Here is a 10,968-nt window from a genome sequence, read left to right as displayed (position 1 = left end):
ATCTTTATCTTTAAAGTATTATACATACGTGAGGAATCTCCAAGCACCAAACAAGTTGAATGAGCAAACTAAGTTAAGAAACAGGAAAGCACAAAGAACACATGATATGATGTGGTTCACTAAGCATATATGAAAGGTGATTACAATTACAAAGATGAAATACCATTTTCCAACCTTCTCACAAATCACTCTTCTATCAAGTACTAGTACCAAATTTGCGCACCTCTGTAGATGGAAAAACGGTGGCTGAAAACCTACAAGACAGAAGAAAAGACCCTTAACTTTGAAGACTTGTATTTCTCTCCAAACACCACACCCCCACCCCAACCCACCCTCCCCACCACCCCCCAAAAACCCCCCCTCCCCCTTCTCCTCTCTCAATTAGTGCATTTACTAAATTGCGAAAGAGTCTTCGACAAACACTACATCGACACTCTCTGACTGCGAAGAAAGTAATTAGTTACGCATCTTAGTTTAAAAATTTCTTCCAAATTTATAAAACTGATAATTAAATGAAATCATCAACAAATATTAGTAAAACGTTTGCATACAATTTATCATTTAACACTTCTTTAGCAAAAAAAATTCTCGTTCAATATTAATCCTCATAAAATTCTCTTCCATGTCTAAAACAATTTTCGTAATCAAGAATTCAGAATTAATGTATTAGTTACGGAATTCGGTTTTCTTTTCCAACTAACTCAACTAAATACTTGTCGGAATTTCCAATTTTCTACCCCCCAAACCACATATCCCAAAAGAAATTAAGCGTGCATACGCACACAGAAAAATCAGTACATTTTTCTTTTCGAGTACTGATTTTTCACACCAGACTACATTTGAGGGATAAAGATGCATGGTATCAATTCATTGATATTTGATAAAATAAAATAAATGAAAGAGAATTACTGTAAAAACAAGTGATGGAACCCAACCACTTTTTGCCTAGCTCCACGATGAATCCAGCTCCACCATTAGAAGAGGAACTCAGTTTTCTAGGCTTATATAACGGTGTACATTAGTACATACTTTTTTATTTTTTGGAAGTACATACATACACTCTGTGTACTTATTTGTCTTGTAACTTTCTAGGCTTATGTAACTATATTCGTAAAATGTAAAGAGATAGATACGCACATCATTAGAGTAAATTTTTTCAAGAAGGAATAATTCCACTCAACAAGATTATCAGTATGCTGCATCCCAATCACATATAAAAACTGAAAGATTTGTTGGGTTTCCAAATGTGACCTAACACCTATATTTTTCTGGACTTTGTTCCTCGTTAGGCCGTGTATGTTTTTTTTATTTTGCTCTCTTGATGGGTCACTTTCTTGAGCCAAGTTACACATCATTCTCTTTGTATCCACCACGTCGTCTTCACCATGAAAGCAACCTCATGTAATAGGTGATCCATCGTTGTCAACCAACATATTATTTTGCCCTAAATCAAGGTTGAAAGCATAACCTTTTATTCGTTTGTACGTCACATCTTTAGGGTAAAATTAGACATCAACTTTGCAAATATACTCTACGTTCTTCCATTTTCTAACCATACGGCAAATGGACCCGAATTACCTGATATATCTTTAAGTTGGATTTACAAGTTGGGCTATGAAATGAATTTCTTCAGGCCCACGTAAAAGGACTTCTTTTTAAGAAATGATTTTGGCACATTATTTTCTTTCACACTCTTGATTTTATTTTTAGTCATATAATTGAATTAATTAACAGAGAATTTTAACGAAAAGTTTCTGGTACTGTTTACTTTAACGAAAAATCATATTTTTACACTAAAAAGTCAATCCTAATACTATTCACTTTACCCTTTATTTCGTCATTATTGTTAAAACTCAAAGTTTTCAAACCCTTTTCATTAGTTTTCCTTTAATTAAAAAGGAATTAAGGGCAAAAACGAGGTGATGTTGAATTAATTTTCTTTTATGGTTACCTGTTTGGACCCATTTTTGCACACTTGGCCCATGTACCTGTTTGGACCCATTTTCGAACTATCAAATGCACTTTAGGCCGTTTAATGAAGAGGAAAACAAGAGTGTTAATGACAATTATCATGATTTTGGGTTTATTTTCTTCAAAAAAAACAAAAAAAACACTAATGTCATATGCAACTTAAACTTTATAATGCATGATGAGTCTAGTATGGAGAGACGTGTGATCAGGATAATTTCAAAAGTAAATTGAACTTCTAAAATATAACATACTAAAGACTCACTCATATGTTAAGTTCAAAAATTCGTCAAATATAACGAGGCGAGTTATTTAAAAAATGTGTTAAGAACATGAATTTGACATTAAAAAATATTTTTATAAAATAATTGGACTACTTGCAAATTGACCATATAAAGAATTGAAGATTAAAGGACCAGTATTTCAAAGACGCTATTGGGACTAGAAATCAGAAAACAAATGGAAAGTAATATAGAGAGAGGGAGACAACTTTCAACTCCATTAAAGTTTTAATACGTCATCCGCGTTTGAACGTTTGAATATGTACTTGAATATGTGTTCATAAACTCTCGATATATAAGAGGACAAAAACAAGGCCGTAGGGTTCTCTCTGAGTATGTTTCCAACACCACCTCCTTCTCTCTGTCGGACTTTGTTGGCAGTGTTGTCCATGGTATTTCCATGGGCTTCTTTCATTTTCTGGCTGAGACTGGTGCGGCGATCGTGGCTGGGAGATAGGGTTGCACTTCGTTTCTTCTCTACGGTGCTGATTGGTGGGAGTTGTGGCGTCAATTTGGGTATTTGGTTTTGGATGATCGGAAAGCACTGTTGCGGTAGTGGAAGCACACTAGAATGTTCCAGAGCTCTGTATCATTTTTTGGGCTTTGGATTGGCCTTTTGTAAGATAGTTCAGGTGGTCCTTTTTGTATTGTCAATATTTGTTTGTGGGCCTTTGGCTTGTAATTATCTTTTTTAATATAACTTCTTCATTTCTTAAACCAACTTCAATGGTAGGCTAAAAGTTAAATTACCCCCTAAAATTTTCCCCCAAATCCACTCCAACCCAAGGGGAAAATTGGGGCTAAATGCTAAATGCTAAACCAAGGTCAAATTCCCCTCAAAATTTAGCCCAGAAATCAAAGTGGACTCCACCCAATATTTATCGAAATTTAATTTTTTTTAGATTAAAATGTTTATAAAATTAATTTACGATAGTCTACATATTTATTTATTTTTTAAATTTAATTTAACAAAAAAAAAATAGTCTAAGTTCATTTTTAATAATCCCGGGTTAAAATTTTAGGCTAGAACGGTTGGAGCAGAAAAGTTGTTTCTGGGCTAAAAGCTAAATTTTCCGGGCCAAAATATTTGGCTTTTAGCCCAACCATTGGAGATGGTCTTAGGAAAGGATTTGACCAAAAAAAAAAAAAAGAATAACTCTCGATATATAATGTTTCCCAAAAAAGAAAATGAATATATTAAAAGAAAAACTAATAAAAATAATTTGAAAACTTTGAGTTTTAACAATAAGGACAAAATAAAGAGTAAAGTGAATAGTACCATGATTGATTTTTTAGTATAAAAATATGAATTTTCATTAAAGTGAACGGTACCATAAACTTTTCGTTAAAGTTTTCATTATTAAAAGCCCGAAACATATGAAGTTTTGAGAATACTTGACGAACAAATTGTCCAAACAATATTAATATGGGGTTATGCAATCTTTGGATGGGTCAGTTGAAGTTGGATGTATAAAATATGAGATAACGTGGAATGAGTTTGCTGCAGGAAAAAAAAAATGTGTTGAGATGAGCATCATTTCAGAAACAAAAATAAAAACATCAAACTGTTCGTATACGTACTCACACATTGTGATTTGAATTTCGTTTGATGTTTATGATTAGATTGGATAACTCACTGTATTTTAATAAATGTTGAATGAATAAATGGATATTAACTTCTAGGGATTATATTTTCTTGATGATTAATTTATCTTCTACTTAAGTTTGGACAAAATTTCAAAGTTGACATTCTTTTCTGTCAAGATTTTATAAAGGGACTGCAGCGGGCACTACTAATAAATCAGACACTGATATTGTCACAAGTTAACTACTTAACCAAACATAAAAAGTTTAATCACAAAAGACCTTAATATAATTAGAGTAAAACCATTTAATACATTACAGTTTCAAACCAATTGTCAATACTAACGAGGTTTGAAAGCTCCTTAAATAGAGTGAAAACTAGATGCTGACCAAATGGTTGGCGATCTTTTTATTTACTTATTTCATTAGAACATTAACATCACCTTCTTAGGCTTATTTTCACGTAAGCTTTAAAGCACAACCACTTTGGAATTCGATAGATGAGACATGTTTCCAATTCATACTCCTTGGAAGAGCACGCCATTGACACTCACCCCGCCGTCGACGAGAATAGTTTGCCCAGTAATGTAAGAAGCTGCAGGTAGGCATAGAAATGCTACCAAGGAAGACACCTCCTCTGGCTCCCCAGGACGTCCTAAAGGGCACCGAGAGTTTATCATCTCCAATGCCTTTTCCTTCCCGAGAAACTGCACGTACAGAAGAGAGAATGGATGTAATATATCAATAATTGTTTAATAACTTGTCTAGCTCTTCAATAAAAAAATAAAAGGAGATTTTAGATGTGGTCTCTAGTTATCAATATTATTTCACAGAAACCTTATTAGTTTTCAATTTTTTTTTTATCAAAGTACTTTGACTTTGTGCATTGCATCTTATTGATATTAATGTATTTCCATATCAACTATTTCTTTTTAAGATTCCTTAATTTATGGACTTCAAGTTTTGTAATAAATTATTCCCTAAAAAAATATAAAAGGCACACAATGCACAGTAAAATTTGAAACCAACATAACATTAATCTACCAACAATCAAGCGGGCACATTCTAAACACATATAAAAAAGAAAAAAGAAAAAAAAAACAATGTACACAGAACATTGGTCTTCATGACACGGATCCAAACAAAAAGTGCAATATATATGGATACATTTTGCATAGAATATACCCATATGACCAAAAAAATGCATTCAACTCATATATGGGTACATTCTAAACTCATAAAAAAAGTACTGTAAATTTGTACCCATTATGTACTCCAAAATTGGTGAGGCATGTGTTCATGGAGTAAAAAGATGACAAAGAGGAAGAGGAGTGACTTCAATTGCACAAAATAGATACATTAGGTGTTAAATAGACTTTTGGTCTGAACTAATCAAAGTTTGTTTTGCCTAAAATGTAGGAATTGATTAGATCTAACTAATCTTATGAAAATCTGGAAAGTAAATGAATTAATTATATTTGATTGGTGATATAAAGTTTAACCGAAAATAAAGTATAAAAAAACAAAGTGGTGACATGTCATGTTTAAATGCAAAAATGGATAGTCAACGGACTTCGATCATAAATCAATAAGGTTTCAATAAATAAATATTAGTGTAAATCCAAGTAAATTGTGTTTAGGATCCTTATGTAATCGAGAAGATCTTAGGATTTTCTTACTTGTAGAGCAAGTAAGTCTTTTATCTTTTTTTTTTTTTTTGTGAACGCCGTAAGTCTTTTATCTTTACTATAACTAAAGACACAAAATAGGGGGAATAACAAACACAGAACTTTCCTATACGTCTCTTTTATCTCTTTGATGTCACTTCCCTCTCTCTCCTTCAGTTAAATTTAGGCCTACAACATTGATTTTAATTTGAGCATGGTTATTCTCTTAATGTGAAATTTTGTTTTGTTTCTTACTCCCACTAACAAATCCATTTTTTTTTTAATTTACCATTATTAGGGGAAATGGAGAGTTCGAAACTATTACAATAATTTAGAAAAGAGGGAGTTTTAAATCAAGGACACATGGGTAGAAATCCAACATCTTATCCACTATAATATTGGACAACATACATAAACAAATCCAATTATTTCAAAATCAAGAGTTGAATTCCTCATTGTGTATGAGCCCACTAGTGTTGTGATTCCACCATGTTTTTTAGTCACAATCCAACTTCTTATTCTGATTTGATTACGGACTTTTGAAAGATCCTATTAATGAATTGTTGACGGGGTTGAATTTAAAGCATGCTTAAGGACATTAGATGTAAAAAACTCGGAATGTAAGTGGTTAGGAGAATTCACCTATATTCCTTAGGTCCGGTTTCGATTTTCCTTCCCAATATCGGTTGTATTTAAAAATAAAAAACAAATGAAAATAAAAAAAAAACATGCACAAGCACGTGATGATAATGATCTTACCATATCACCGAGGGGAGTGGCGATGAACCAAGGTGCAACACTGTTAGTCCTTATGTTATCTTTTGCCCACTCACATGCCAAGTTTCTTGCTAATTGATTTATTGCACCTGAGAGAGACAATATAGAAAGGCCACACAATTTAAGCTCGATTGTTAATGCGGGGAGGAAAACAGAGGGAGGATTATTGAAATCTCAAGCACAACTAGACCTAAGAGACATATGGAGAACTAGTCTCTGTTTACGTAAAATCATTCAAAATACATAATTCCTCCTTCCTTAACAATTCTAGCCTTTTAATAGGCCTAGCAACAACCTAATTAAACACTAGCACAACTTCCTAGTCCACTACAATACAGACGATCCATTGATTTTGTTTTCATATAAAGCTCAAAACTATATAAGGAAAATAATTAAGCACCTTTAGTTGCAGAATATATAGTTCCAATATTTAGTGAGACCACACCAGCAATGGAGGACAACAAAACGATGTTAGCAGATCCTGAAGCTTTGAGCAGAGGATGTGAAAGTTGGCACAAATGGTAAGCAGATTCAAGATTGGTGCTCATTAAGAATGAGTAATCTTCAGCTGTGTACTCTAATGTTGCTTTTGGTCTGTTAGCCCCCACATTATTTATCTACAGACACACATTTTTGGAAAGGTTTAGCATAAACACAACAATTTTTTCCATAGATTGGACGACTAACTAGCACAAACATTATCATCACAATTATCCAATTAACTATGAGTGCTGATATGTCACCCCATAGTCTTATTTTCCACGCACTTTTTCATGAAATTTTTAATACCAAATTTAACCTTATATAAAAAGACTTTAAAAGCCCATTTAAAAATTATTCCTCTTATATATTTTTGGCTAAATTACATTTTACCCTTCAGGTTTAGGGTCGATTTTAATTTCTTACAACATCTTTAAAACATTTCAATTTCATACATTTACTTATCATTTTATTTCAATTTTATACAACCGTTAAAAAAATCCAAGTTAACCTTTAAGTGATGACATGATGCCACATTTGTGACACGTGGCTAAACATTTAATAAAAAAAATTAAAAAAAAAATTAAAGAAAAGTTAAAAAAAAACCAGAACCCCACCTTCGTCTTCCCCACCCGACACCCCTCCATCCCTTCCACCCGAGCTTCATCTTCCCCACCCCCTTCTCCCCACCTGAGCCCACCCCCAAATCAGACACACTCCCTCTCTCTCTCTCTCTCTCTCTCTCTCTCTCTCTCTCCAAAAATCCCCTTATCGTCCTGTCTTTCTGAATCCCCGTCGTCGTCAGCGTCCAACTCCTCGCCGTTCGGGCCACTGGCAGTTCCTATCCCTCTATCTTTTTCTCTTCTGAAAAACCACAAATCAGAACACTGCAAACATCTCCCTCTATCCCACCAACGCACTTCTCTGCTTTCACGCACAGAGCTTCTGGATTTGCATCGATGAAATCTGAAATGCAGAGGGACGCAAGACGGCGAGCTGTAAAGAACTCCGGCAACATGGCGAAGACCTCGTCGGTGGTGGGGACAGCGAGGAAGTGGAGGGCGGAGATCCGGCAGAGAATGAGAGGCTTGGAGAGGAGAGGGGATTTGGACAGAGTTTCTGGCGCGTGCCCTCCAGATTTTGGGGTCGATCTAACAGCGGTGAGAGTGGGAGTGACGCTGATGGGGCGGAGGCATATTGGATTTTTGGAGCTAGGATTAGAGAGAGAGAGGGAGTGTGTCTGATTTGAGGGTGGGCTCTGCTGGGGAGAAGGGGGTGGGGAAGACGAAGCTCGGGTGGAGGGGATGGAAGGGTGTCGGGTGTTTTTATTTTTTATTTATTTTTATTTTTAATTTACTTTTCTTTAATTAATTATTTTAATATTTTAAATTTTTTATTAAATGTTTAGCCACGTGACACAAATGTGACAGTCACGTCAACACAAATAGGGACCTTATATTTGTCACGTCATCACTTAACGGTTAACTTAACAGATTCTTTAACGGTTGTATGAAATTGAAATAAAATGATAAGTAAATGTATAAAATTGAAATGTTTTTAAAATGTTGTAAGAAATTGAAATCGATCCTTAATCTGAAAGGGTAAAATGTAATTTACCCTGTATTTATTGTAATCAAAGAAAAAAAAATTTAAAAAACTTAAATGAAAAACGAATCAAGCTGTCCATCAAACTCCTAATTTTGTCTCTTCATCCCTCAGTCCTTTCTAACTCTTTTGTCCCCCTCCATCTTCCATATCTTCCGTCCACCCCACCCATCCCAAATTTTCTCTCTTCTTTTCTCTCTACTTTTCAACCCTTAATTCTAAATTGAAACTCGGGAATAAACATGGATATGAATCTTAAATTCATCTGGTAGGAGGAGAAACAAAGAGATAGAGAGAAACGAAGAAAAGAGAAAAAAAAGAAAGGAAGATAACTTTTCTAATGGCAAAGAGAAAATGAGTTGCCACTGTCACATGTGATGTTTGGTTTTCACCGTATAAATAAAAAAATTTCATATACTATCATGGTCTCAACTTTGTTGATTCAAATTATTATTGGACAACAATTATAGATTAGAGAAGAAAAATTAACTTCTACTAACTTCAAATTCTTAATTTTTCCCTGAAAGTTGACTTTTCTCAAACTATATAGGATCCAAGACATCTTGTCTGCTACTACCAAATTACCACTTCAATTTTCTCCATGACAAAAAATCCATAACAAAACAATAATAAAGCCAAAATTGAGTGGTACTTGGTGAAAGTTCTATAATATATCGGTGTACGGAGTGCTTGGTTTATTGAACGGCTGGATTTCTATTGTACAATTTGATACTTTTAATCTAATTGTTTAAATATACGTGCATCTCATACACTAGTATATTGTAGGAGAAAGTGTGAATTTCAAAGGCTACACATAGCTCCTACACTCGCTTAATTACTTGAAAACTCTTCTTATGGACAATTGACTAATATTTGATTCATTTTGTTTCAAATGAGTTCATCCCTAAACTCATCTCAACCTTCAAATTCATGAACACACATTAATCTTCTAACTTAATCATGTACTGACCTCTCTAGATGCCAACCGTTGTATTAACTTCTAACATTATCTTTGATGAAATTGTTGCCAAAACTTTCAACATCTTTAACAGAATATTTAAGAGACTTAAAGGAAGGGAGCAAAATGGTACATGAAAATATGTTTAAAGGCCAAAATGGGTCAAAATGACTTTCGGAAGGTAAAGTGAGATTCAAAAATACTTTCGGGGGCATTGCAATAATTAAGCCTTGAAATTATTCTTTCAATTAATTGAGGAGTCCTGTACTTACAAGGATGTTAAGTTTCCCATCAAAGAGTGATGAGACCTTATTTATAAGCTCCTCTCTTTGAGTTTTTGACACCACATCACAGACTGAACCAGTAACTTGAAAACCCTTCTTCTCCCATTGACTCAGGCAGTCATTGAGGTCAACTTCAGTTCGGGCACAAGTATGCACAATTGCACCTAGCCCTGCCAATTCCTCCACTATAGCATACCTGTATAATTACATTATCAATTTTAAAATAGAGCAGCAAAATTAAGAAAAAAATGAAACATTGGCCCCTGAATTTTAGTTAAATTGGAGATTAAACATTTGTTGGCATTCATCTATGAACTTGTTACTGGAGCAATGTTCTTAATAGCTAACCCATTTCTTTATTCTTTATTTTGCCCTTAATTTCTCTTATTTGTCCTTAATTTTAAACGGAAGTTCTACCAATATTACCCAAAATAAAATTAAAAATTTGCTTTAGTTTAGAGATTAAAAGGAGTTGAATCAAAATTCAGAGCAAAATTCCAATTTAGTCAAAATTCAAAGACTAATAGTCTAATTTTCTCGTAAAATTGATTCAAACTCATAATTGTAAAATAGATCGAAGAAAACAAGGGACAAAAGAAGAAATAAAGAGAATATTACATTGCATGTAAAGGAAAATTTGAAATTAAAAAAGATTAAGAGAACTGTTATTAACATTCTAAAAATCTCATTCTACACTCTTCACAAGTGTATTTTTCTTTCTAATTATAGAAAATTTAAAGTGTGAAATGAGATTTTTAAAGTACTAATAACAATTTCGAAGATTAATGGTCTTAATTATCCAGATACAGAGAAGCTAACCCAATTCCTTTGGTTCCACCAGTGACAAGGGCTGTCATTCCCTCAAGCGACCATCTTCTGTCTCTGCTGTTCATCTCTCTCTCTCTCTCTCTCTCTCTGCTCTCTAATCTCCAACCTCTAACATCTAATCTCTCTGCATGCAAAATACTAGTGATGCTGCTATTAGCATTGGTTTGGATTATTATCAGATAGTGGGTGACCAGGACAAGCTACACGGGGCAGCTGTTCATGCACCTACTAGATAGCTGATTGGATCCTGATAATCCCAATACAAACACAATAACCACTAGTGCTACTAGTCTTTGCGGTGAACTTTGTAGTTATATGATGATTTCGGTTGCTAGAGTCCAACCAAAAAATTATTACGCCATAAAGAAACAAGGGAAAAAAAGAAACAAAAAAGAAAGCACACAGTTTTATTTGCTTGTTTTGATGTGGCAGACTTGACGTACATGTTGAGGAATTAATGTTAGCGAATTTTATCATATTTGTTGAAAAAAGTTTTAGTAAAGACTTATTTTTTTTATTTTTTATACAAGCGAAGT

General features: G+C 33.9%; 1 protein-coding gene across 1 annotated transcript; it reads right to left on the bottom strand.

Moving 5' to 3' along the window:
* Nucleotides 1-4,099: 4,099 nt before the first annotated feature.
* Nucleotides 4,100-10,636, bottom strand: LOC137716071 (tropinone reductase homolog At1g07440-like). The gene is made up of 5 exons (XM_068455466.2): nt 10,424-10,636; nt 9,593-9,800; nt 6,678-6,894; nt 6,260-6,366; nt 4,100-4,540 (listed from the first exon to the last, which is right to left on the bottom strand). Exons 1-5 carry the CDS (start codon nt 10,495-10,497, stop codon nt 4,352-4,354), a joined length of 795 nt encoding a protein of 264 aa, XP_068311567.1. The 5' UTR covers nt 10,498-10,636; the 3' UTR covers nt 4,100-4,351.
* Between the last annotated feature and the right edge of the window lie 332 nt (nt 10,637-10,968).

Source organism: Pyrus communis, chromosome 3, assembly GCF_041283825.1.
Source record: "Pyrus communis isolate YQ-2024b chromosome 3, ASM4128382v1, whole genome shotgun sequence".
NCBI lineage: Eukaryota > Viridiplantae > Streptophyta > Magnoliopsida > Rosales > Rosaceae > Pyrus > Pyrus communis.
The sequence above is the reverse complement of the archived record's forward strand: the minus strand, read 5'-3'. Positions and strand labels throughout refer to the sequence as shown.